The sequence below is a fragment of the Bubalus kerabau genome, chromosome 9 (genome assembly GCF_029407905.1).
Source record: "Bubalus kerabau isolate K-KA32 ecotype Philippines breed swamp buffalo chromosome 9, PCC_UOA_SB_1v2, whole genome shotgun sequence".
NCBI lineage: Eukaryota > Metazoa > Chordata > Mammalia > Artiodactyla > Bovidae > Bubalus > Bubalus kerabau.
Genome location: NC_073632.1, coordinates 61,179,218 through 61,206,935, shown reverse-complemented (window position 1 = coordinate 61,206,935; position 27,718 = coordinate 61,179,218). Strand labels below are relative to the sequence as shown.

The following is a 27,718-nucleotide window of genomic DNA, read 5'->3' as shown; positions in this document are numbered from 1 at the left end:
TGTTTACAGTAGCTAGGACATGGAAGCAACCTAGATGTCCATCGACAGATGAATGGATAGAGAAGTTTTGGTACATTTAAAAAATGGAATGTTACTCAGCCATGAAAAGGAATGTATTTGAGTCAGTTATAGTGAGGTGAATATGCCTGTAGCTTGTTATACAGAGTGAAGTACATTATTAATGCATATATGTGGAATCTAGAAAAGTGGTACTGATGAATCTATTTGTAGGGCAGGAATAGAGATGCAGACATAGAGAAAATACTTGTGGACAGAGTTGGGGAAGGAGAGGTGGGACAGATTGAGGGAAAAGCATGAAACACATTTTTACTCATTACCATGTGTAAAATAGATAGCTAATGGGAAGTTGCTGTATAACACAGGGAACCCAAAGTGGTACTCTATGACAATCTAGAGGGGTGGGATGGAGTTGGAGGAGGTTCAAGAGGGAGGGGAACATATGTATACTTATGACTGATTCATGTTGTTGTATGGCAAAAGCCAACACAATATTGTAAAGCAATTATCCTCCAATTAAAAACAAATTTAAGAAAGAACCAATTTTGCAATTTCAAAAGAGTTTTAACCAGTTTTCTCTGGAATCTAAAGAATATTGTGGTCTCACAGTGTCAAAAAAGATTACCTTTTTTGTATTCATAGTTTTATAGCTAAAATTTAAATCAAATAGTGCTTAAACTGACACTAATAAGAGGGGCAGACTGGCTGATGAAATGTTGTCCCAGGGGTACTGTCAGTGGTGTTTATAACTGAAAGTGGACAGAAAGAACAAAAAAACTTAGTGTCTTAGGAGCGTTTTCAAGGGGTGTTTCTTTGGGTTTAGATGGAGATCCTCCCAAGTTGAATAACCTGCAACCAAGAACAGCACTCCTAGAAATGAAGTCCAGCATCCTGGAAACATTACTAGGAGGCACCTGTAAGGGATTCATAACATCCTCTGAATTACCTTTGATCTTTACGCTGATGGGCTTTGGAGCATCCTCTACTCCCTCACTGCTTTCTAAGCAGACATCTCTGGTCAGCTTTGGTTCCTTTCAAGGTGCTTTCCCTCCCTGCCTATGGTGGACATTTGAACCAGTGCAAAGCAGTTGCCAGGTTTTCCCTTAAGCCTTTATAGACAACAGATCTCCCCTGTGTCCTATAACAAGATTTCCTACACTGGGGTGTACTCCTCAGGATTGAGTATTTATAAAATTTATGTTGTGATCTACCGAGAATTGGCCAGCTCACTAGGCTGTCCGTAGCAGTGTATGGGTTGCCAAAGCCTGGGGTCAGGGTGAGGGGGGCAGCTGAGAAGTAAAAGGAAAAACTCTTGGAGGAATTAGAGTTGAGAAGCATAATTATTTCAGATGTGTGTGTTTTGTAACAAAGATAAGACCTCAGGGTACCTGTGCACTCAGCCTGATGAAGACAGCACTGGCAGTTTAGAAATAAAAAGCAAAAGATCTTTTCCCAGGAGGATGTTGAACATATGTAGTGAAAAACAGGCCCTTCTGTGCAAGATAAGTAGGAAAGAAAGGCACAATCCAAAGGAGAAGCAAAGAAGATAGCGCATGCAGAGATCTCTTGCCATAGTTGAGCGAGACCTGCAAATTACCTTGGCAGCAATCCAAATCATGGCACCAGATGATGATGATGATGGCAAGTGAGAGGACCTTGGTTCTTTTCTTCTTCAGAGAAAGAATTCCACAAAGAGACATTTTAAAGCAGACACAAAATTTATTGGAAGCATAGTACATGCAAAGAGAACAAAGAAGCAGTCTATTTAAAACAAAGCAGAAATACACACACAGGAAAGAGTGTGGGTGTCCTCCCTAATGAGGAACATCCCAGAGAGGTGATTTAAATCACTTATATGGAAGCAGTTTTTCCTTGGTTTTTTATTTCCTCTGGCCAGTCATCTTTCTTCATTTCCCACCTCAGACTTGACTCAAGGCTCTTCCTAATATACTTATGCATCTTATTGCCAAGATGGATTCCAGCATGGAAGCCTATCGGAGATTGACAGCACCTATTATGGGATAGCGCCCCTCCCTTTTTGACCCCCAAGTCTTTCTACACATGTGCAGTCCTGGAGATCCTGATCTCAGGAGTGATAGATGTAGTCATCTTATTTCTTGACTCCAGCAGAGCTCAGCTTCTGCTATTAAGTTTATCCTTGAAATGTCTAGGGGAAGCAAAGGTCCAGTTTACTCCACTTGACAATATCCAGCTGTTTAGCTCAGGGACCCATCTACCTCCTACCTCAGAACCACGAGCCAGGATCTGCTGAGAAACCTCATTCACGACGCTGACAGTGGGTTTGGTTGACTTCTTTGCAAGCCCATGGATCACACCATGGGCTGAGATGTATCAGCAGGCTTGACCCCCTGAGTGCTGGCCTACAGAACCTCTCTTGAGTGAGTGAATCAGGGCTGGGATGGTCCTTGGGCCAGGAGGCTCCCCATAGGGCAGCAGTCCAGTGATTGCTCAGAGGCAGTGGGCAGTTTGGGTCATAGACTCACAGACTCACTGCATGATGTCAGCAGGTCAGGACCTGGCTGTTGCACTGCTTCAGGCGCTCCCTCTCACTCCTGTCTGCCTCCCTGGAGACTAGGTGGGACTCTGGAGGTGAAAAGACCTTTGAAGTTGTGTGATTTTTGTAGTGCAAGCTTTCTTAGCAAGTGAAAGTCTACAGGTTCAGAAATGAAAGTGAATGAGCAATAAGCCCCTAATTGTTTGAGATTTTTTATAATATTTCAAATCAGTTTGAAATTCATCTAAGGGGAAGTAAGTTTTCATTTTTTTAAAAGTTCTAAAATATATAATTTCAAATTTTAAAACAATATGAACTTATCACTAATAGAATGTGTACTTATTTTCCAGGTAATTAATGTGGATCTGACTCATATTGAAAATAGAATTGGTGACATTGTTAAATCAGAAAAACATGTTCAACTAGTGTTGGGACAACTGATAGATGAGTAAGTACAATAATTAAGAATACCTTTTTGTGTTTCTTTTTTTGTAAGTTTATACTTAAATTTAGAATAACTGTGGCACTACGGCATTTTTTAGTACTCTTCTAGTACTGATTTTCATTATTGTACTTAAAAAGTAAGTGCTTACTTGTGTGGAATATTTGGGAATAATATGAACTTTTAATTTTTTCTGTTGTTTTAAAGCAACACAAAACAATTTTTATCATCTTTCCTATGTGAGCTTAACTTTGAAAGCAGAATTGTTAAAAAGTCCTAATGAAAATGACTGTAGAATTTTAATTGTTGAAAACAATTTCAGCATTTATTTGATTAACCTTCCATTTAGTTACATTGATAAGAAAAATTTCAGACTATGATTAATGAATGGTGTTTACCTAAACATACCATATTAATTACTTTTGGGGAATGCCTTATTGCAGCAGAAATTAAACATAAAAAGATAGAGAAAAATTATTATTCTTATTTAAGTTTTTCTTTTTTCTTTTTTTTTTTTTTAATTTAAACTATTAGGAACTATTTGGATCGTTTAGCAGAAGAAGTAAATGATAAATTACAGGAAAGTGGTCAGGTAACCATAGCAGAACTGTGTAAAACGTATGATCTTCCTGGAAACTTTCTGACACAGGTATTTTTTTTCCTTAATGGTATAATTTGTCTTTTGAAATAAATGCCAAGTTTGAAAGGGTGGGAATAAACTAGACTTACTATTATTTGTTTTTTTGCAAGTGTTTTGACTATTCTCTAGTTTTGACTATGTTCTAGCAATATATTTGGGGGATACTTAAACATTGATGGCTCTGATAAGATTGTTTAGAAGTGATTTTCATCTTCCTGAACCCTGCTGCTGCTGCTAAGCCGCTTCAGTTGTGTCCGACTCTGTGCGACCCCATAGATGGCAGCCCACCAGGCTCCCCTGTCCCTGGGATACTCCAGGCAAGAACACTGGAGTGGGTTGCCATTTCCTGCTCCAATGCATGAAAGTGAAAAGTGAAAGTGAAGTCCCTCAGTTGTGTCTGTATCTTAGCGACCTCATGGACTATACAGCCCACCAGGCTCCTCCATCCATGGGATTTTCCAGGCAAGAGTACTGGAGTGGGGTGCCATTGCCTTCTCCATTCCTGAACCCAGAGATACCCTAAACTTGGTAGACTTAAGGTCTCAGCCTGCTTGGATGCAGTAGCAAGTATACCAGAAGTGTATATCTTTATTGAATGCTTCTTTAGCAAGGAAATCTTCAGTTCTGATTACTAGTTATAATTTAAGAAACAGCTGATGAAGATTATAATTTATAAGAGGTGCTACTGGCATCTTGTGTGGTAAAGGTCACAGATACTGCTGAACATCCTGCAGTGCACAGAGCATTCCTTCCCAATAGAAAATTTTCTTCCCCAAATGTCAATAGTACCAACTTCTTTTGATGTCACCTTTTTTCCTCCTCTAAACTGAGAGCATGATAGGGAGAGAAATCAAGGAATGGCTTATAGTCACTTAATTTTTGGTACTTGTGTCAATACTCAAATCAAATTATCTTTATAAGTTAAATTACAATGGTGCCTGAAAATAGAGGCTATTTCCTTGTTATTTTGGTTTTCTTAAAGTTGTTTAACGTTTTAGAAGTCTGTTTGGAACAGTGGAAGTTAAACAGGCCATGATTTGAATTCTGTCTATGACACTGCTTTGTTACTTAGGGTCAGAAAAATTATATTTATGCCTATTTGTGCTTCAAGTTACATATCTGAAAATGGGAATAATTGTCTCTCATAGATGTCAGTGAGGTGTCAAATACATGGTATATCTGGTGAAATGGCTGGCCTAGAGGAAGTACTCAATTAATGATGGTTTTGTTTATATATTTACTGGAACAAATAAGGGAAAAGCCAAATCATTTTAGGTATACTTTAAAAAAATCCATCTTACAGAAATTACCAAACCATAATTGCATGAGATTAATTTATAATGAAACAGATTTACTCACTCATTTTAAGTGGGTGATTTCTCCTCATTGCATCTAAAATACCATTGAGCATATAGATCTGTTTTACAAAGTATTTCAGGAGAACTAAGCTCCTGAGCAAGTGTATGTAAATTACAGAAGATAAAATGAGCAAATACATGTAAATCACAGAAGGCAAAAAAAAAAGATATTTTTAGTCAGTTTTACATTAAAATATCAGAACAGATCAAGTGGTTTCTTATTGTGCTACTGATACATTTTAGAAATATGTATGGTTTCTTTTTTCAGTTTTAATTTTTCTCAGTATCATAGGCAGTATTGTAAAAGCTCACTAAGAAGTTGTTTGGGGGACTTCCCTGACAGTCCAGTGGATAAGACTCTGAGCTTCCAATTCCAATGCTAAGGGCATGGGTTTAATCCTGGCTCACGGAACTAAGATCCCACATGCCTCATGGGGCAGCAAAAAAATGGATCCTTAAAAGTTGTTTGGAAACCATTTTTCTGTACCATAGAAGTATCAGCCAGGCTGACTCGAATAGATTTAACTTGTCCTGGAAAGGGAAGTATGTCCAAGCTTATTTCACAAACCTGATCCCAGTCATAGTGTAGCTGTGGAGAAATGCTCTCCTCAGGTTACCAAGAAATCAGGTTGTCTGTCAGTATAGATTTATGGCCACAATTTGTTAATATTTGCATCACAGAGTATAACTTTTCAGGTTTTATGTATCCCTAGGTTGCAGAATCTTGGGATAATATTTATTTCTCTGTTAGTATTAGCGGTTCCATATAGAATCCTCTCCAGGATCCTTGTAAATGTCTTGGTTGTCTGTGTTTCAAGCTGCCTATGGCCTTATTAGCAGGTAGCTGAGTTTTTTAACATATCAGTTATCAGACTCATTCAATTCTTATCATAAGATTATGAAGTTTCCTAGATCCTAAGTCTTCATTTTACTTTATATATCTTGTTAATTCATGCTTGCTGAAATTACTCAACGTATGATTAATACAACATCAGCATGCCGCATGACTTTAGTAAACCTGTACAAATGTAAATCTGTAATTTTGTTCTATCATTTTAATAAGAATTTTCATCCATCTTTACCCTCAGGCACTAACTCAGCGACTAGGTAGAATTATTAATGGACACATTGATCTTGATAACAGAGGAGTAATATTTACTGAAGCTTTTGTATCTAGACATAAAGCACGCATCCGTGGACTGTTCAGTGCTATTACCCGGTAAGCAAGTTTTAAAGTATGTGTATTTTTACATTTCTTTGATCATTGTTTGCCTTTTTTTTTTTCCCTTAAATCTTATTCAGGACCCTAGTTTATTAAACAGAAGGGGAACTTCCATGAAATAGGAATGGGGATTCCAGACTCTCGAATGTATCCACATTATCTCCAACCCACATCTCTTTCTTCTACCTTCACCACCCTTAAGACCCCAAATGCACTTCTGCAGAATACTCAGATCATATATAGTCACTCTGGGATCGTGGAAAGAGCATGCAGTTAGAAACCCCTGGGTCATAGCTCTATCATATAGTAACCATGTAGTCACCTAACTTCTTTGAGTCTCAGATGGTGCTGGATGACTTTAGAACTCTTTACTAAATAAAATTCTAGTAGTCTAATGAATAACCATTGTACTTTCAAAATCACTTTAACTGAATGTTTGGGGCCTCTGTGACAAACTCCAGCATGGAATTAAGAAAACCTGCATTCTCAGTTTTCTCTTTTCTCCTGTGTCATTAAATTTATCTCAGTAGTTTTTTTGGTCCCCCAGCATATAAATGTCCAGATTTCTCCATTTTAAAACAATCAAACCTCTCTTAACCCTGGATTCCATTCCCTCTACCATCTTGTTTATTCCTTTCCTTAAAGGGAACCATCTCAAATTGATGTCTACAGTTATTGTCTCAGTTTTCTTACCTTCTGTCACTTCTCAGCTTACCCATCTGGCTTCTTCCACGTACATAGCAATGATGTCAGTCTCGTTAAAGTTTTACTTGACTTTGTAGCACCATTTAACTCCAATTATGTCTTCTTCTTGAAATGTTCTCTTCTCTTCTCTCTCTCTTTTTTTTTTTTAACACCACACTTTCCTGGTTTCTTCTTAACCTCTTTTGGCTGTGCCTTATAAGTCAGCTTTTCTGGCTCTTCCTCCATTCACTAGCCTTGAAAGTTTTCTTTGAGGCCATCTTCTCTTCTCAGTCCTGCACTTCCTGCATAGGTGCTTTTACTTTTAAGTTCCAGACACATACAACTTGTACAGTATCTCTATTGAAGTGTTTTACAAGTGCCTCAAATTCAACATATTTAACTCACTGTCCTGAGCTGTCCCACTCCTCGTCTCTTCTGAATTCTTCCACTTGTATTTCCATTATCAGTAAACGCAATCATCAGGTTGGTTTTGCCAGAAACCTGGGAGTCGTCCTTTATGCCACCTTTCTCTTACCTCCGTTTCCATAACACAACATCTTTTGAAGTCATAGCCTAAATATTTATGTAATCTTTACTTCTCTGACATCACCGTTCTCACCAATTCAGGCCATTTTTTACTGGACTGTTTTAGTAGCTTTCTAACAAGTCCCTCCTCTTCTATTCTTACTGTGTTTCAGGATGCTCTTTTGCATGGCAGCCACAGTGATTTCCTTTTGTCATTCAGTAAATCAGGCACGCTGATTGAATACCTGATACATGCAGGGCCCTAGTAGAACAAAACAATAGAAGGTTAGAAGAGAGAGCTCGCAATCTAATGCAATAGTATTCTTTCTCTCTCTTTTTTTAATCTCACGCTTATATTAATAGAAAAGTTGAAAGAGAACCTTTTTTTCAAATTCTGTCCCATTTGAAAGAAGGTAGCTGACATTATGTCCCATGACCAAAAATACTTTAGTCTCTTTCCTATAAGCAAGGGCAGTGTCCTCTAAAACTACAATACAAACCTCAAAATCAGAAAATTGACCTTGATCCATTACTACCATCCAATCTTTGGATCCCATTTGTGATTTACCAGTTGAATCCTAATAGTATTCTATATAGAAAAAGGATCCAGTTCAGAATCACATATTGCATTTACTTGTCAAGTCTGCTTGGTCACTTTCAATCTCGAATACCTACCTTACTTTCATGAGAATATTCATTCTTTTCTTTCTGCTACATGATTCTACTGATAATTCAGGTTATTCATCATTGGCAGGAATATCACAGAAGTAATTATATGTCTTTGTCATTGAACCCTATCAGGTGGCATGCAATTTAGATTTTTCCGATTACTGATGCTGCTGTGTTGTGCTCAGTCGTGTTCGACTCTTTGCAACCCCATGGTGTGTAGCCTGCCAGGCTTCTCAGTTCATGGGATTCTCCAGGAAGAATACTGGAGTTGGTTGCCATTTCCTTCTCCAGGAATTACTGATGAGGTGCATTGTAACTTCTTAATAAGAATGTATGTAGATTTCTCATTAAGGTTTTTTGTTTCCCTTTGTAATTATTTGTGGGGAGGGCAATTTGAGATCTTGTGAGTTACCCTGTTTTTCATCAAATTTTCAATTTATTCATTTATTAAATCACTACAGACTTACGGTTTTCTGTATCATTCTTTGGATTATAATCCATTGTTATCATTATTTAGATTTTCAGGTTGCCTCTGATTTAGGCTAGTGGAATGCCCTTCAGCCTGGCTTCTTTGTTCTTTTGACATTTCTCAATCTTTCCAATACTTCTTTTCTTTCTGATACACAAAGGAGTTCCAGGCTCAGTTCATCCTTTGCCTGTTCAACCTTAGAATCAGCCATTTTAGTAGAGTATATAGAAACCAAGATCTGGACACTAGATTGTTTATTGCTGTTTGGGTTGTTCCTGCTCCCAAGCCCTCAGCAGACAAGCTAAAGGATACACATAGGAGGACAGGGAGGCCTGGCGTCCATGGGATCACAGAGTTGGACACAACTGAGTGGCACAACGACAACATACATGTACACCCCTATATGTATATTTTCTTTTTTGCATTTTTATTTTTGTGTATCAAAAACCATGAGTTCACACTGAAGTAATTAGTTAGAAGAATGAGATATGTAGGTAAACTACGTTGCAATTCCAAGTTGAAATAAAAATCCAGCAGCTAAGTTTCATTGTACTAAAAAAGCTAGAAATTTTGTGCAGTCCAATTAAACTTTTATTGAACATCCACAATAATTTATGCACCCAGTAGTTTTAAGATAGAGTTCTTCAAGGAGCCCTTTGCATGTTTGTAGGAATACGTTCAGGTAGAAAGGAACAGAAAATAAAAAACATGAGAAGCTTGTAATAAGATAAACAGAGGAGAGCAAAATTCACAGAGCATGTAATTGGACCTAATTGGTTTGTTGTTGTTGTACAGTTGCCAAGTCGTATCCAAATCTGCAACCCATGGACTGAAGCACACCAGGCCTCCCTGCCCTTCACCATTTCTTGGAGTTTTCCCAGGTTCATGTTCATCGAATTGGTGAAGCCATCCAACTATCTCATCCTCTGTCACCCTCTTCTTCTGCCTTCAGTCTTTCCCAGCATCAGGATCTTTTCCAATGAGTCAGCAGTTCACATCAGGTTAGCCAGAGTATTGAAGCTTCAGCTTCCACATCAGTCCTTCCAATGAGTATTCAGGGTTGATTTCTTTTAGGGTTGACTAGTTTGATCTCCTTGCAGTCCAAGAGACTCTCAAGAGTCTTCTCCAGCACCACAGTTCAAAAGCATCAATTATTTGGCACTCAGCCTTCTTTATGGTCCAGCTCTCACATCCATACATGACTACTGGGAAGACAATAGCCTTGACTAGTAGACCTTTGTCAGCAAAGGGGTGTCTTTGCTTTTTAATACACTGTCTAGGTTTGTCATAACTTTCCTGCCAAGAACCATTCGTTTCTTAATTGCATGGCTGCAGTCAACATCTGCAGTGATTTTAGAGCCTAGTAAGAGGAAATCTGGAACTACTTCCACCTTTTCCCTTTCTGTTTGCCATGAAGGGATGGAACCAGATGCCATGATCTTAGTTTTTTTAATATTGAATTTTAAGCTGGCTTTTTTGCTGTCTTCTTTCACCCTCATCAAGTGGCTTTTTGCTTCCTCTTCGCTTTCTGCCATTAAAGTGGTATCATCTGCATATCTGAGGTTGTTGATATTTTTCCCAGCAGTCTTGATTCCAGCTTGTAACTCATCCAGCCCAGTGTTTTGCATGATGTTCTCTGCATAAAAGTTAAAGAAACAGGGTTATAATAAACAGCCTTGTCATATGCCTTTCTCAATTTTGAACTAGTCAGTTGTTCCATACAAGGTTCTAACTATTGCTTCTTAACCCGCCTACAGGTTTCTCAGGAAACAGATAATATGGTCTGGTATTCCCATCTCTTTAAGCATTTTCCACAGTTTGTTATGATCCACCAAAGACTTTAATGTAGTCAATCAAACAGAGGTAGATATTTTTCTGGAATTCCCTTGCTTTCTCTGTGATCCAGCAAATGTTGGCAGTTTGATCTCTGGTTCTTCTGCCTTTTCTAAACCCAGTTTGAATATCTATAAGTTCTTAAAGTTCACAAACCACTGAAGGCTAGCTTGAAGGATTTTGAGTATAACCTTACTAGCATGGGAGATGAATATAATTGTCCAGTAGTTCAGACATCTTTAGTATTACCCTTGGGATTTGGGATGAAGATTGAAGTTTTCTAGTCCTGGGGCCACTGCTGGATAGTCCAAATTTGCTGACATACTGAGTGCAGCACTTTAATACCATCGTCGTTTAGGATTTTAAATAGCTCTGCTGGGATTCCATCATCTCCACTGGCTTTACTGACAGCAGTGCTTCCTAAGGCCTGGTTGACTGCACACTTCCAGAATGTCTGGCTCTGGATGCGTGATGACACCAGCGTGGTTATCTGGGTCATTAAGATCTTCTTCGTACAGTTCTTCTGTGTATGTATTCTTGCCATCTCTTCTATATCACTTCTGCTTCTGTTAGGTCCATACAGTTTGTGTCCTTTATGAAATGTGTCCTTTGGATGAAATGTTCTTTTGATATATCCAGTTTTCTAGAAGAGTTCTCTAGCCTTTCCATTCTTTTGTTTTCCTCTGTTTCTTTGCACTGTTCATTGAAGAAGGCCTTCTCCTCTGACCTTGCATTTCTCTCAAACTCTGCATTCAGTTGAGTATACCTTTCCCTTTCTCCCTTGCTTTCAATTCTCTTCTTTCCTCAGACAACCACTTTGTAAAGCCTACTCAGACACTTTGCCTTTTTTTCATTTATTTTTCTTTGGGATGGTTTTGCTCACTGCCTTCTGCACAATATTATGAACCTCTGTCCATAGTTATTCAGTTCTTTATTTACTAGATCTAATCCCTTGAATCTGTTCGTCACCTCCACTGTATAATCATAAGGGATTTGATTTAGGTCGTACCTGATTGGCCTTGTGGTTTTCCCTACTTTCTTTAGTTTAAGCATGAATTTTGCTATAAGGAGCTGATGACCTGAGGCACAGTCAACTCCAGGTCTTGTTTTCTCTGACTGTATATAGTTTGTCCATCTTCGGCTACAAAGAATGTAATCAGTCTGATTTTGGTATTGACCATCTAGTGATGTCCATGTGTAAAGTCGTCTCTTGTTTTGTTGAAAAAGGGTGTTTGCTTTGACCAGTGTTTTCCTTTGGCAGAATTCTGTTAGCCTTTGCCCTGCTTCATTTTGTACACCAAGGCCAAACTTGCCTGTTACTCCAGGTATCCTGACTTCCTACTTTTGCATTCCAGTCCCCTCTGTTAAATAGGACATATTCTTTTGGTGTTAATTCTAGGAGGTCTTGTAGGTCTTTGTATAACTGATCGACTTGAGCTTCTTCCACATCCGTTGGGGCATAGACTTTGGTTACTCTGATGTTGAATGGCTTGTCTTGGAAATGAACCGCATCATTCTGTCATTTTTAAGGTTGCACCCAAGTGTATTGCATTTTAGACTGTTCTGTTGATTATGAGGACTGCTTCGTCTTCTATGGGATTCTTGCCCACAGTAGTAGGTATCAGATCAGATCAGATCAGTCGCTCAGTCGTGTCCGACTCTTTGCAACCCCATGAAGTAGTAGATATATGGTCATCTTAATTAAATTCACTCATTCCCATCCACTTTAGTTCACTGATTCCTAAGATGTCAGTATTTTTTCTTGCCATTTCCTGCTGACCACATCCAATATACCTTGATTTGTGGACCTAACGTTCCAGGTTCCTATGTAATTCTTTTCTTAATAGTATTGGATTTTACTTTCATCACCAGACACATACACAGCCAGGCGTCACTGCCACTTTGGACCAGCCACGTCATTGTTTCTGGAGCTATTATTAGTAGTTGTCCTCTGCTCTTCTCCGGTAGCATATTGGACACCATCCAGCCTGTGGGCCTCGTCTTTCGGTGTCGTATCTTTTTGCCTTTTTATATAGTTCATTGGGTTCTCATGGCAAGAATCCTGGAATAGTTTGCCATTCCTTCCTCCAGTGGACCATGTTTTGTTAGAACTCTCCACCTCACCCGTCTGTGTTTGTGGCCCTACATGGCATGGCTCATAGCTTCACTGAGTCTGACACGTCCCTTCACCACCACAAGACAGTGATCCATGAAGGGGCTAATTGGTTTCAGGAACTGTAGATAATTTAGCTGAATATTTTAAGTAAAATAATAAAACCAAATTGGCCTATATAGAAATTTGGTAAAAATAATAATTGAATCAAAAATCCCCATACAGAGGTTTTAAATATTAAGTCATATTTTGAATTAATATTTTCTGCTCTCCTAGGTCTGTTATATGGAAAAATTATAATGTTTTAAATAGTCAACAAGAGAAGGTCAAGTAGTTTGAATAACTTAAAAGTCTGTTAGTCATATTTTTGTTGTTCAGTTGCTCAGTCATGTCCCACTCTTTGTGACCCCATGGTCTGCAGCACGCTAGGCTTCCCTGTCCTTCATATCTCCTGGAGTTTGCTCAAACCCATGTCCATTGAATTTGTGATGCCATCCAACCATCTCATCCTTCTTCTCCTGTCCTCAATCTTTCCCACCATCAGGGTCTTTTCCAATGAGTCAGCTGTTTGTATCAAGTGGGCAAAGTGTTGGAGCTTCAGCATCAGTCCTTCCAATGAATATTTAGGGTAGAATTCTTTTAGGATTGACTAGTTTGATCTCCTTGTTGTCCAAGGGACTCTGAAGAGTCTTCTCTAGCACAATTAGAAAGCATCAATTCTTCAGCACTCAGTCTTCTTGATGGTCAGACTTTCATATCCGTACATGACTACTGGAAAAACCATAGATTTGACTAGATGGACCTTTTTTGGGAAAGTGGTATCTCTGCTTTATAATATACTATTTAGATTTGTCATAGCTTTTCTTCCAAGAAGTAAGCGTCTTTTAATTTCATGGCTGCAGTCACTGTCCACAGTGATTTTGGAGCAAAATATAATATCTGCCATTGTTTCCATTTTTTCCCCATGATGTGATGGGACCAGATACCATGATCTTAATATTTTGAATGTTGAGTTATAAGCCAGCTTTCTCACTCTCCTCTTTCACCCTCATCAAGAAACTTTAGTTCCTCTTTGTTGTCTGCCTTTAGAGTAGTGTCATCTGCGTATCTGAAGTTATTGATATTTCTCCCAGCAATGTTGATTCCAGCTTGTGCTTCATCTAGCCCAGCATTTTGCATGATGTACTCCGCATTATAATTTAAATAAGCAGGGGACAGTTTACAGCCTTGATGTGCTCCTTTCCCAATTTTGAACCAGTCCATTTTTCCATGTTCAGTTCTGTTACTTCTTGACCTACATACAGGCTTCTCAGGAGTCAGGTAAAATGGTCTGATATTCCCATCTCTTTAAGAATTTTCCATTTTGTTGTGATCCACATAGTCAAGATTTTAGCGTCATCAGTGAAGCAGATGTTGATGTTTTTCTGGATTCCCTTCACTTGTCTATGGTTGAGTGGTGGTTTGCAATTTGACCTCTGGTTCCTCTGCCTTTTCTAAATCCAGCTTGAACATCTGGAAGTTCTTGGTTCACATACTGTTGAAGCCTCACTTGAAGGATTTTGAGCATTACCTTGTTAGCATGTGAAAGAATGCAATTGTGCAGTAGTTTGAACATTCTTTGGCATTACCTTTCTTTGGGATTGGAATGAAAACTGACTTTTTCGAGTCCTGTGGCCACTGCTGAGTTTTCCATATATGCTGGCATATTGAATGCAGCACTTTCACAGCATCATCTTTTAGGATTTGAAATAGCTCAACTGGAATTCCATCACCTCCACTAGCTTTGCTCATAGTGATGCTTCCTAAGGACAGCTTGACTTCACATTCCAGGATGTCTGGCTCTAGGTGAGTGATCACATGATCGTAGTTATCTGGGTCATGAAGATCTTTTTTGTATCTTCTGTGTATTCTTGCCACTTCTTCTTACTATCTTCTGCTTCTGTTAGGTCCATATCATTTCTGTCCTTTATTGAGCCCATCTTTGCATGAAATGTTCCCTTGGTATCTCTGATTTTCTTGAGGAGATCGCTAATCTTTCCCATTCTATTATTTTCCTCTATTTCTTTGCTTTGATCACTGAGGAAGGCTTTCTTATCTCTCCTTGCTATTCTTTGGAACTCTGCATTCAAATGGGTATATCTTTCATTTCTCCTTTGTCTTTTGCTTCTCTTCTTTTCTTAGCTATTTGTAAGGCCTCCTTAAACAACCATTTTGCCTTTTGCATTTCTTCTTCTTGGGGATGGTTTTGTCACCATCTCTTGTACAGTGTTATGAACCTCTGTCTACAGTGTTTCAGGCACTCTATCAGATCTAATCCCTTGAATCTGTTATCTCTACTGTATAATCATAGAGGATTTGGTTTAAGTCATACCTGAGAGCCTAGTGGTTTTCCCTACTTTTTTCTATTTAAGTCTGAATTTTGCAATAAGGAATTCAAGATCTGAGTCACGGTCAGCTCCTGGTCTTGCTTTTGTTGAGAGTATACAGATTCTCCATCTTCAGCTGCAAAGAATATTATCAACCTGATTTCAGTATGGAACATCTGATGATCCATGTCTAGAGTCATCTCTTGTGTTGTTGGAAGAGGGTGTTTGCTATGTATGACCAGTGCGTTCTTTTGGCAAAACTGTTAGCCTTTGCCGTGCTTCATTTTGTACTCCAAGGCCAAACTTGCCTGTTACTCCAGGTTATCCCTTGACTTCCTACTTTTGGATTCTAATACCCTGTTATGAAAAGGACATCTGTTTTTGATGTTAGTTCTAGAAGGTCTTATAGGTCTTCACAGAACCATTCTTCATCTTCTTCAGCATTAGTTGTTGGGGCATAGACTTGAATTACTATTATGTTGAATGGTTTGCCTTGGAAACAAACGGAGATCATTCTGCTGTATTTGAGATTGCACCCTTGTACTGCATTTCAGACTCTTGTTGACTATGAGGCCTACTCCATTTCTTTTAAGGATTCTTGACTGCGGTAATAGATATAATGGTAATCTGAATTAAATTCGCCCATTTCCATCCATTTTAGTTCACTGATTCCTAAAATGTCGATGTTCACTCTTGCCATCTCCTGTTTGACCACTTCCAATTTGACCACCCTGATTCATGGACCTAACATTCTAGGTTCCTACACAATAAGTACTGTTCCTTACAGCTTCGGACTTTACTTTCACCACCAGATACAACCACAACTGGGCGTCATTTCCACGTTGACTCAGCCTCTTCATTCTTTCCAGAGCATTTCCCCGCTCTTCTCCAGTAGCATATTGAGCTGGGTAGTTCATCTTTCAGTGTCATATCTGTTTGCCTTTTCATGCCGTTCATGGGGTCTCAAGGCAAAAATGCTGAAGTAGTTTGCCATTCCCTCCTCCAATGGACTGCGTTTTGTCAGGACTCTCCACCATGACCCATCCATTTTGGGTGGCCCTACATGGCATTACTCACAGTTTTATTGAGTTACACAAGCCTGTGATCCATGTGATCATATGGTTAGCTTTCTGTAATTGTGGTTTTCATTCTCTCTGCCCACTGATGGGTGAGAATAAGAGGCTAGTGCAAGCTTCCTGCTGGGAGAGACTGGCTGTGGGGAAAACTCAGTTTCACTTTGGTGGGCAGGGCCACGCTCAGTAAATGTTTAATCCAATTATCTGCTAATGTGTGAGTCTGTGCTCCCTCCCTGTAGTTTGGCCTGAGGTGGCCCAGTCCTGGAGTCTTGTAGTCTCTGTGGAAGGGGTATAGTCTCTGTTAGGCCTAATGACAACCTCCTCCAAGAGGATTTATGCCAACAAGCCGCACCTCCTAGGACTGCTGGCAACTGTCCCTGTCCCCATGGCAGGTCACTGCTGACCCATGCCTCTCCAGTAGATCCTCAAACACTGATTCAGGTCTGGCTCAGTGTCATGTGGTGGTTACTGCTCCTTTCTTTCCTGGGATCCTGGTAAGCACAGGGTTTTGTTTGTGCACTGCATGAGTCTCTGGCTAGTGCATAAGAACAAAAATAAAGACTAAACCTAAACTAGAGAACTGGTATAATTGGCTTAAAATAAATAGGGAAGAAAAGAATTGGAGTCAGAAAAAAATCTGGATTTTTTTTTAATGATTTACTTAAATTATAATTATTTTAAAAGAAAAGCATTCACAAGAATCTATCCAAAAGAAATTAAAGCATATCTCCACACAAAGACATGAAGCAAATCTTCATAGCAGCCTTAGTCATAATAGCCCCAAACTGGAAATAATCCAAGTGTCCATCAACTGATAATGGATAAACTACAAAAAGTGGTATATCCATATACCAGAATACTCTTTAGCAATAAAAAGGAATGAATGCTGATCTCTGCTTTATTATTCATGAACCTCAAAGACATGCTAAGTAAAGGAAGCCAGGTGGCTCAGAGGTTAAAGCATCTGCCTCCAGTGCAAGAGACCCAGGTTCGATCCCTGGGTCAGGAAGATCCCCTGGAGAAAGAAATGGTAACCCACTCCAGTGTTCTTGCCTGGAGAATCCCATGGATGGAGAAGCCTGGTAGGCTACAGTCCACGGGGTCACAACGAGTCGGACACGACTGAGCGACTTCACTCACTCACTCACTCACTCAAAGGAAGCCAAATGCACGAGACACATATTGACTCCATTTATGAGAAATCTCTAAAAAGGCACATTTGTAGAGGCAGAAATCCAGTCAGTGGTTCTCTGGGTTACAAGTGGCAACAGGAATTAACTGCAGACATCTAGGAAGAAATTTTTTGGGTAATGGAAACCTTCTAAAACTGGATTGTGGTGTTGGTTGCTCAGCTCTATTAATTTATTGAGGTCATTGCTGTATTTAGAATTGGTTAGATTTATATGTAAGTTTTGTATATCTCATTCAAGCTGTTTTAAAAAATATGTGTAGTCATTACAGAAAATATTGATAAACAAAAGAGATTAATTAAAGTGGATCTCTCCCAGTCAAATTCCTTAACTGGAATACAGCATTCCAGTTTCCTTTCAGTTTGTGTATGATCTCATTTTTCTTCAAAAATAAAATCATATAAGATTCAGTGACTTCCCAGGTGAGGACAGTCTCAGACAGAAAGAATAGAATAAACAAAAACTTAATATATAATAAAGAGCAGATAGTCAAGATCACTAAGTTCAGTTCAGTCGCTCAATCATGTCCAACTCTTTGCGACCCCATGAACTGCAGCACGCCAGGCCTCCCTGTCCATCACCAACTGCCAGAGTCTACCTAAACCCATGTCTATTGAGTCAGTGATGCCATCCAACCATCTTATATTCTGTCATCCCCTTCTCTTCCTACCCTCAATCTTTCCCAGCATCAGGGTCTTTTCAAATGAGTCAGCTCTTCGTATCAGGTGGCCAAAGTATTGGAGTTTCAGCTTCAACATCAGTCCTTCCAATGAACACCCAGGATCAAAATCACTAAATCTGAAGTTAAATTTTGGTTGGAAAGGAAATTGATCTTGGAATAGGAAGACAGATCAATTACCTGGTATTTCAGTAGCATAATTCTGCTTAAGGATATAAAGTTTGGTGCAGTTTTGTGGTTTTTTTTAAGTTAATTTACAGTATTGTGTTCATTTCTCGTGTAAAGCATGTAATTCAGGTGTACATATATATGTATATATTTTTCATGTTCTTTTCCATTATAGTTTATTACAGGGTATTGAATATAGTTCCCTGCGCTATACAGTAGAACCTTATTTATCTATAGTAATTAGTGTCTCCTAATCCAGAACTTCTAATTTATCCTTCTCCTACCCCTTTTCTCCTTTGTAACCATCAGTTTGTTTTCTGTGTCTGAGTCTGTTTTTTAAATAAGAGCATTTGTATCATATTTTAGATTTCACATCCAAATGATACTATATGATATCTGTTTTTCTGTGTTTGACTTAACTTCACTTAGTATGATAATCTCTAGGTCTATCCATGTTGCTGCAAATGGCAGTATTTTATCCTTTTTTTATGGCTGGGTAGTAATCCATTGTATATATGTACCACATCTTTATCCATTCCTCTGTTGATGGATGCTTAGGTTGCTTCATGTCTTACCTGTTGTATATAGTGCTGCTTTGATCATTGGGTGCATACATCTTTTTGAATCATAGTTTTGACTGGTTTATATACCCAGAAGCAGGATTGCTGAATCATATGGCAACTTTATTTTTAGTTTTTTAAGGAGCCTCCATACTGTTTTCCATAGTGGCTTTACCAATTTACATTCCCATGAAAAGTGTAGGAGGGTTCCCTTTTCTCCATATCCTCTCCAGTATTTATTATTTGATGTTGGCTATTCTGACCCATATGAGGGTGATACCTTATTGAAGTTTTAATTTGCATTTCTCTAGTTACATTGAGCATCTTTTCATGTGCGTATTGGCCGTCTCTATGTCTTTTTTGGAGAAATGTCTATTTGGGTCTTCTGCACGTTTTTTGATTGGGTTTTGGGTTTTTTTAATTAAGATATGTAAGCTGTTTGTATATTTTGGAGATTAATCCCTTGTTGGTCACATCATTTGCAGGTATTTTCTCCCAATATGTAGGCTGTCCTTTTATTTTGTTTATGGTTTTCTTTGCTGTGTAAAAACTTAAAAGTTTGAATAGGTCCCATTTGTTAGTTTTTGCTTTTATTTCTGTTGCCTTAGGAGGCTGACCTAAGAAAACATTGCTACAGTTTATGTCAGATAATATTTTGCCTGTCTTCTCTTCTAGGTGTTTTATGGTGTCATGTCCTACATTTTAAGTCTTTAAGCTATTCTGAGTTTTTGTGTGTGTGTACGGTGTGAGGGAGTGTTCTGATTTCATTGATTTACATATGGCTCTCCAGCTTTCCAAGTACCACTTCCTGAAGAGACTCTTCTCTGTGTATATTCTTGCCTCATTTGTCAAAGATAAATTGACCATGGGTGGTGGGTTTATTCTAAGCTCTCTCTGTATTTTGTTTGGTTTTGTTTTGCCATGTGGTTTGCAGGATATTAATTCCCCGATCTGAACCTGTGCCATCAGCAATGGAAATGCCGAGTCCTAACCACTGGACCACCAGGGAATTCCTTGGGCTTTCTTTTCTGTTCCATTGATCTAGATGTCTGTTTTTGTGCCAATACCATGCTGTTTTGATTACTGTAGCTTTAAAATATTATCTGAAGTCTGGGAGGGTTGAGCTTCCTGCTTTTGTTCCTTTTCCTCAGGATTGCTTTGGCAATTCTGGGTCTTTTATGGTTTCATACACATTTTAGGATTTTTCTGGTCCTGTGAAAAATGTCATGAGTAATTTAATACAGATCACATTAAATCTGTAGATTGCTTTGGGTACTGTGGTCATTTTAGCAATATTAACTCTTCCAGTCCAAAAGCATGAGATACCTTTCCATTTGTTTGCATCATCTTCAGTTTCCTTTGTTAATGTTTTGTACTTCTGAGCATCTAAGTATTGCACCTCTTTGATGAGGTTTATTCCTAAGTATTTTTTGATGCAATTTTAAAAAGGATTGCTTTTTTACTTTCTGTTTCTGACACCTTTCATTATTAGTATAAAGAAATGCAACAGATTTCTATATGTTAATCTTATATCATGCTACCTTGCTTAATTCGTTTATCAGTTTTAGTAGTTTTTGTGTGGAGTTTTTTGTTGTTGTTCAGTCACTAAGTCATGTCTGACTCTTTGCAGCCCCATGGAGTGCTGCATGCCAGGCTCCCCTGTCCTTCCTTCAGTACCTCCTGGAATTTGCCCAAATTCATGTCCATTGAGTTTGTGATGCTATCCAATCATCTCATCCTCTGCCGCCCCTACCTCATTTTGCCTTCATTCTTTGCCAGCATCAAAATCTTTTCCATGAGTGGCCTCTTTGCATCAGGAGGCTAAAGTATTAGAGGTTTAGCTTTAGCAACAGTCCTTCCAGTTAATATTCAGAGTTTCTTTCCCTTAGGATTGATTGGTTTGATCTCCTTGCTGTCCAAGGGATTTGCAAGAGTCTTATCCAGCACCATAATTCATAAGCATCAGTTCTTCAGTGTTCAGCCTTCTTTATGATCCAACTCTCAAATCCATATATGATTACTGAAAATAATAGCTTTGACTATACAGACCTTTTGGAGACGGCAATGGCACCCCACTCCAGTACTCTTGCCTGGAAAATCCCATGGATGGCGGAGCCTGATAGGCTGCAGTCCATGGGGTCGCTAAGAGTTGGACACGACTGACCGACTTCCCTATACAGACCTTTGTTGGCAAAAAGATGTCTCTGCTTTTTAATATGCTTTCTAGGTTTGTCATAACTTTCCTTCCAAGGAGCAAGCATCTTTGAATTTCACAGCTGTAGTGCTTATTTGCAGTGATTTTGGAGCCCAAGAAAAGAAAATCTGTCACCATTTCACTCTTTTAGTTTCTATTTGCCATGAAATGATGGGGCCAGATGCCATGATCTTAGTTTCTGAATGTTGAGTTTTAAGCCAGCTTTTTCACTCTCTTCTTTCACCCTCATCAAGAGGGTCTTTAGTTCCTCTTCACTTTCTGCCATTAGAGTGGTATCATCTACATATCTGAGGTTGTTGCTATTTCTCCCAGCAGTCTGGATTCCAGCTTGTAATTCATTTAGTCCAGCATTTCACATGATATACTCAGCATAGAAGTTAAATAAGCAGGGTGACAGTATACAGTCTTGTCATACCCCTTTCCCAATTTGGAACCAGTCCATTATTCCATGTCCAGTTCTAACTATTGCTTCTTGACCTGCATACAGGTTTCTCAGGAGACAGGTAAAGTGGTCTGATGTTTCTATCTCTTTAAGAGTTTTCCACAGTTTGTTGGATCCACACACTCAAAGGCTTTAGTGTAGTCAGTGAAACAGAAGTATATGTCTTTGTGGAATTCTCTTGCTTTTTCTGTAATCCAACGAATGTTGGCACGAGATCTCTGGTTCCTTTACCTTTTCTGAAACCAGCTTGTACATCTGGAAATTCTTGGTTCACATAACTGCTAAAGCCTAACATGCAGCATAAGCTTGCACAATTCTACAGTACTTTGAACAGTCTTCTGTCATTGCCCCTCTTTGGGATTGGAATGAAAACTGACCTTATCAAGTCCTGTGACCACTGCTGAGTTTTCCAATTTTGCTGACATACAGAGTGCAGTATTTAACATCATCATCTTTTAGGATTTTTAAATAGTTCAGCTGGAATTCCATCACCTCCACTAGCTTTGTTCATAGTAATGCTTCCTAAGGCCCACTTGACTTCACACTCCAGGATGTCTTGCCCTAAGTGAGTGACCACACTGTCATGGTTATCCAGGTCATTGAGACTTTTTTGTATAATTCTTCTGTGTATTCTTGCTATCTTTTCTTAATCTTTTCTGCTTCTCTTATGTCCTTACCGTTTCTGTCCTTTATCATGCCCATCTTTGCATGAAATGTTCCCTTAATATGCCCAGTTTTCTTGAAGAGATCTCTAGTCTTTCCCATTCTGTTGTTTTCCTCTTTCTTTTCATTATTCACTTAAGGCCGTCTTGTCTCTCCTTGCTCTTCTCTGAAACTCCACATTCAGTTGGGTATATCTTTCCCTTTCTCCCTTGCCTTTAGCTTCTTTTCTCAGCTATTTGTAAAGCCTACTCAAAACCATTTTGCCTTCTTGCATTTCTTTTTCTTTGGGATGGTTTTGGTCACCTCTTCCTATAAAATGTTATGAACTTCCATCTGTAATCTTTTGGCACCCTGTCTACCAGATGTAATCCCTTGAAACTATTTACCTCCACTGTATAATCATAAGGTATTTGATTTAGGTCATACCTGGCCTAGAGGTTTTCCCTACTTTCTTCAGTTTAAGCCTGAATTTTGCAATAAGGAGCTCATGATCTGAGCTACAGTCAGCTCCCAGTCTTGTTTGTACTGACTGTATGGAGCATCTCCCATTTTTGGCTGCAAAGAATATTGACCATCTGGTGATGTCCATGCATAGAATCATCTCTTGGAATCTTTTGAGTTTTTTTGTATATGGTATCATGTCATCTGCTTATAATGAAAATTTTACCTCTTCCCTTCCATTTTGGATACCTTTTATTGCTTTTTTTTGTCTGATTCCTGCAGCTAGGACTTCTGATACTCTGTTGAACGGAAGTGGTGAGAGTGGGCACGCTTGTCTTGTTCCAAAATTTTATTAGGAAAGTTTTCAGCTTTTCACCATTGACTATTACCTTATCTGTGGATTTGTCATACATAGCTTTTATTATGTTGAGATATGTTCTGTCTTACCCACTTGGGTAAGAATTTTTATCATGAATGGTTGTTGATATATGGTATCATGTCATCTGCTTATAATGAAAGTTTGTCAGATGCTTTTCTGCATCTGTTGAGATCATGTGGTTTTGTCTATTCTTTTCTTTATATGGTTTATCACATTCATTTGCATATGTTGAACCATTCTTGTGAACTTGGGATAGATTCCACTTGGTCATGGTGTATGGTCTTTTTTATGTGTTGTTTGATGCAGTTTGCTAATATGTTGTTGATATTTTTTGCATCTATATTCATCAAACATACTGACCTGTAATTTTCTTTTCTTTTCTTTTCTTTTTTTTTTTTTTTGATGGTGTGTTTAGTTTTGGTATCAGGATGATTGTGGCTTCATGGAATGTCTTTGGGAGTGTTTCCTCCCCTTCAGTCTTTTGGAAGATTTTGAAAAGGATCAGTATAATTCTTTGTATGATTGGTAGAATTTGCCTGTGAAGCCATCAAGTTCTGGACTTTTGTTGTAGAAAGCTTTTAAATTAACGATTCTACTTTACTTCTAGGGATAGGTCTGTTCAAATTATGTAGTTCTTCTTGATTCAGTTTTGGTGGGCTGATTTTTTTTCTATGTTTGTAAATTGAAGTATAGTTATTTCTAGTGTTGTGCTACTTTCAGGTGTATCTTTGTCTGATTTTTGTATCAGGCTGATGGTAGCTTCATAGAATGACTTTTGGAGTATTTCCTCCTCTTCAGTATTTTGGAAGAGTTTGAGAAGGATCATTATAAGTTCTATGTATACTTGCTAGAATTCCTTATTGAAGCCATCCAGCCCTATACTTTTGTTTGCAGAGAGTTTTTTTATCATTATTATTATTACAGATGCTATTTTACTTAAACTGATTAGCCTGTTCAAATTATCTGTGCTTAATTCAGTTTTGGTGGACTGTGTATTTCTAGAAACTTGTCCATTTCTTCTGGGTTGTCTAATTTGATGGCATGTAATTGCTCATAGTATTCTCTTATAACAGATATTGTGTATTTCTGTGATATTGGTTGTTATTTCTTCTCTTTCATTTCTTGTTTTATTTGGTTCTCTCTTTTTCTTCTTGGTGAGCCTGGCTAGAGGTCTGTAATTTTGTTTACCCTTTCAAAGAACCAACTCTTGGTTTTATTGATTTTCTTTTTCTATTTTTTTTTTTTTAAATTGCAGTATAGTTAATTTACAGTGTGTTTCAGATGTACAACAACGTGATTCAGTTATATATGTATATGTGTATGTATATATATTCTTTTTCAGATTCTTTTTCCTTATAGATTATTACAAAATATTGAGTACAACTCCCTATGCTATACAGTGGTTCAGTTCAGTACAGTCACTCAGTCATGTCTGACTCTTTGCAACCCCATGAACTGCCGCATGCCAGGCCTCCCTGTCCATCATCAACTCCTAGAGGTTACCCAAACTCATGTCCATTGAATTGGTGATGCCATCCAACCATCTCATCCTCTGTTGTCCCCTTCTTCTCCCACCCTCAATCTTTCCCAGAATCAGGGTCTTTTCAAATGAGTCAGTTCTTCGCATCAGGTGGCCAGAATTTTGGAGTTTCAGATTTAACATCAGTCCTTCCGATGAACACCCAGGACTGGTCTCCTTCAGAATGGACTGGTTGGATCTCCTTGCAGTCTAAAGGACTCTCAAGAGTCTTCTCCAACACCACAGTTCAAAAGCATCAATTCTTCAGCACTCAGCTTTCTTTATAGTCCAACTCTCATATCCATACATGACTATTAGAAAAACCATAGCCTTTACTAGACGGACCTTTGTTGGTAAAGTAATGTCTCTGCTTTTTAATATGCTGTCTACTTCCTTCCAAGGAGTAAGCGTCTTTTCATGGCTGCCAGTCACCATCTGCAGTGATATTGGAGCCCCCAAAAAATAAAGTCTGACACTGTTTCCACTGTTTCCCCATCTATTTGCCATGAAGTGATGGGACCAGATGCCATGATCTTAGTTTTCTGAATGTTGAGTTTTAAGCCAGTTACTTCACTCTCCTCTTTCACTTTCATCAAGAGGCTCTTTAGTTCTTCTTCACTCTCTGCCATAAGGTTGGTGTCATCTGCATATCTTAGGTTATTGATATTTCTCCTGCCAGTCTTGATTCCAGCTTGTGCTTCCTCCAGTCCAGCGTTTCTCTTGATGTACTCTGCATATAAGTTAAATAAGCAGGGTGACAATATACAGCCTTGATGTAGTCCTTTTCCTATTTGGAGCCAGTCTATTGTTCCATGTCCAGTTCTAACTGTTGCTTCCTGACCTGGATACAGGTTTCTTCTGGAACTCTGGAAGTTCTTCTGGTTCACCCAGAAGTATTCCCATCTCTTTCAGAATTTTCCACAGTTTATTGTGATCCACACAGTCAAAGGCTTTGGCATAGTCAATAAACCAGAAATAGATGTTTTTCTGGAACTCTCTTGCTTTTTCAATGATCCAGCGAATGTTGGCAGTTTGATCTCTGGTTCCTCTACCTTTTCTAAAACCAGCTTAAACATCTGGAAGTTCATGGTTCACAAGCCTGGCTTGGGTGGCGGTTTAATCATGAAGTCATGTCCACCTCTTGTGACCCCATGGACTGTAGGCTGCCAGGCTCCTCTGTCCATGGGATTTTCCACTAGAGTGGGTTGCCATTTCCGTCTCCAGGGGAACTTCCTGACCAGGGATTGAACCTGCATTTCCTGCACTACAGATTGTCTCCTGCATTGCAGGCAGATTCTTTACCACCTGAGCCACTGGGGAAGCCCATGCTATACAGTAGGTTCTTGTTTATCTGTTTATGTATAGCAGTGGTGGTTTAGTCACTAAGTTGTGTCTGAGTCTTGCAACTGCATGGATGACAGCCCACCAGGCTCCTCTGTACATGGGATTTCCTAGGCATGAATGCCAGAGTGGGTTGACATTTCCTTCTCCAGGGGATCTTCCCCACCCAGGAATTGAACCAAGGTCTTCCAGATTGCAGGCAGATTTTTTACCATCTGAACCACCAGGCAAGCCCTATATATAGTAGTGTATATGTATCAATCCCAAGATTTTCATTTATCCCTCCCTATTTCTCCCCCCATTTTCCCCTTGGGTAACTAAATTTGTTTTCAATGCCTGTGGGTCTGTTTCTGTTTTGTAAATAAGTTTATTCATATCATTTTCTAAAATTTCACATATAAGCAATATCATATGCTATTTGGCTTACTTCTGTTAGTATGATAGTCTCTACTTCCATTCATGTTTCTGCAGAAAGTACCATTTTTCTTATGGCTAATGGACATTAGGTTACTGTGCTGCAATGAATATTGGGATGCATGTTTTTTTCAAATTATAGTTTTGTCTAGCTGTATGCCCAGGAGTGCAGTTACAGGATCACATGGTAGCTCTGTTTTTGGTTTTTTAAGGTACCTCCGTATTGTTCTCCATAGTCCCTGTAACAGATTCACATTCTTACCAACAGTGTTGGAGGGGTCCTTTTTCTCTACACCTTCCCCAGCATTTATTTATAGACTTTGATGATGATCATTCTGACTGGTATTAGGTGATACCTCATTGTAATTTTGATTTATAGTTCTGTAATAATTAGCAATGTTGAACATTATTTCATGTGCCTATTGGCCATCTGTATGTCTTTTATGGAATGTATGTCTTAAGTATTCCACCCATTTTTTCATTGGATTATTTCTAATTTTTTTAACTTATTTTATTTATCCTTCTCTGAGCTTCATTATTTCCTTCCTTCTGTTTGTTGTAGGTTTTATTTTTTCTTCTTTTTCTAGTTTTTTTAGGTGTTAGGTTAGGTTGTTTAATTCAGATTTTTCTTGTTTTTGGAGGACAGCCTGTATCATTATGAACTTCCCTCTAAGGGAATTGCTTTTGCTGCATCCCAGAGATTTTGTATGGTTGTGCTTTCATTGTCAGTTATCCCGAGGTATTTTCAGCGTTCCTGTTTGATTTCATCATGACCCATTATTTTTTTAGTAGCATGTTGGGTAGTCTCCACTAACAGTTTTTTTTTTCTTGTTTCTGTTTCTGTGGTCGATTTCTAGTTTCATACTGTTGTGGTCAAAAAAGATACTTGAAATAATTTCTACCCTCTTCAATTTGTTGAGGTTTGTTTTATAGCCCCTCATCTGTGGTCATTCCTTGAGAATGTTCCATGTGCACTTGGAAACTATGTGTATTCTTGGATCTTTTTAATGCATTGTCCTGAAAATATCAATTAAATCTGTTGTAGTGTACCATTGATTTTCTGTCTGGAAGATCTCTCCATTGATATGAATATGGTGCTGAAGTTTGCTACAGTTATTGTATTCCCATCAATTTCTCCCTTTATGTCTGTTAGTATTTGTTTTATGTATTCAGATGCTCCTAAGTTGGGTGTATATATGTTAACAAGTGTAATATCCTCTTGTATTGATCCTTTCATCATTATATAGTGTCCTAGTTTATCTTTTTTTATGGTCTCTATTTCAAAGTTTATTTTTCCTCAAATGAGTATTGCTAGCCTCTCTTTCTTGCCACTGCTATTTGCATGATATACTTTTATCCATCCCCTCACTTTTAATCCATATGTGTCATTTGCCCCCTAAAGTGGATCTTTTGTAGGCAGCATATTGTAGGCCCTTATTTTTTTTTCATCCAATCTGCCACTCTTTGACTGGATTGGAGCATTTAGTCTATTGACCTTTAAGGTAATTATTGGTATATATTTCCATTTTAAACCTTGTTTTCCAGTTGTTTTGTATTTCTTAATGGTTCCTTTTTCTTTTTGTCTTTCCTTTTGTGGTTTGATGGTTTTCTTTTGTATTATGCTTTTGTTCTCTTTTGGGTTTTGTGAATCTATTGTGTGTTTTTGATTTGTGATTACTCTATTTTTCAGATGTTTTAACACATTCCAAACCCTTGCTTCAAACTGGTAATCATATAGGCTCAAACATACTCTTAAAAATCTATATTTTACTACTCT

The 27,718-nt window shown here is 38.5% G+C and overlaps 1 protein-coding gene across 3 annotated transcripts in view; it reads left to right on the top strand.

Moving 5' to 3' along the window:
* UFL1 (UFM1 specific ligase 1) overlaps positions 1 to 27,718 on the top strand; it is a 69,802-nt gene that overhangs the window by 15,848 nt on the left and 26,236 nt on the right. For all 3 annotated transcript variants that reach the window (XM_055535449.1, XM_055535451.1, XM_055535450.1), the window contains exons 4-6: positions 2,884 to 2,981; positions 3,510 to 3,624; positions 6,062 to 6,192. In XM_055535449.1, the coding sequence (XP_055391424.1) occupies positions 2,884 to 2,981; positions 3,510 to 3,624; positions 6,062 to 6,192 (344 nt within the window). The remainder of the gene's footprint in view (positions 1 to 2,883; positions 2,982 to 3,509; positions 3,625 to 6,061; positions 6,193 to 27,718) is intronic.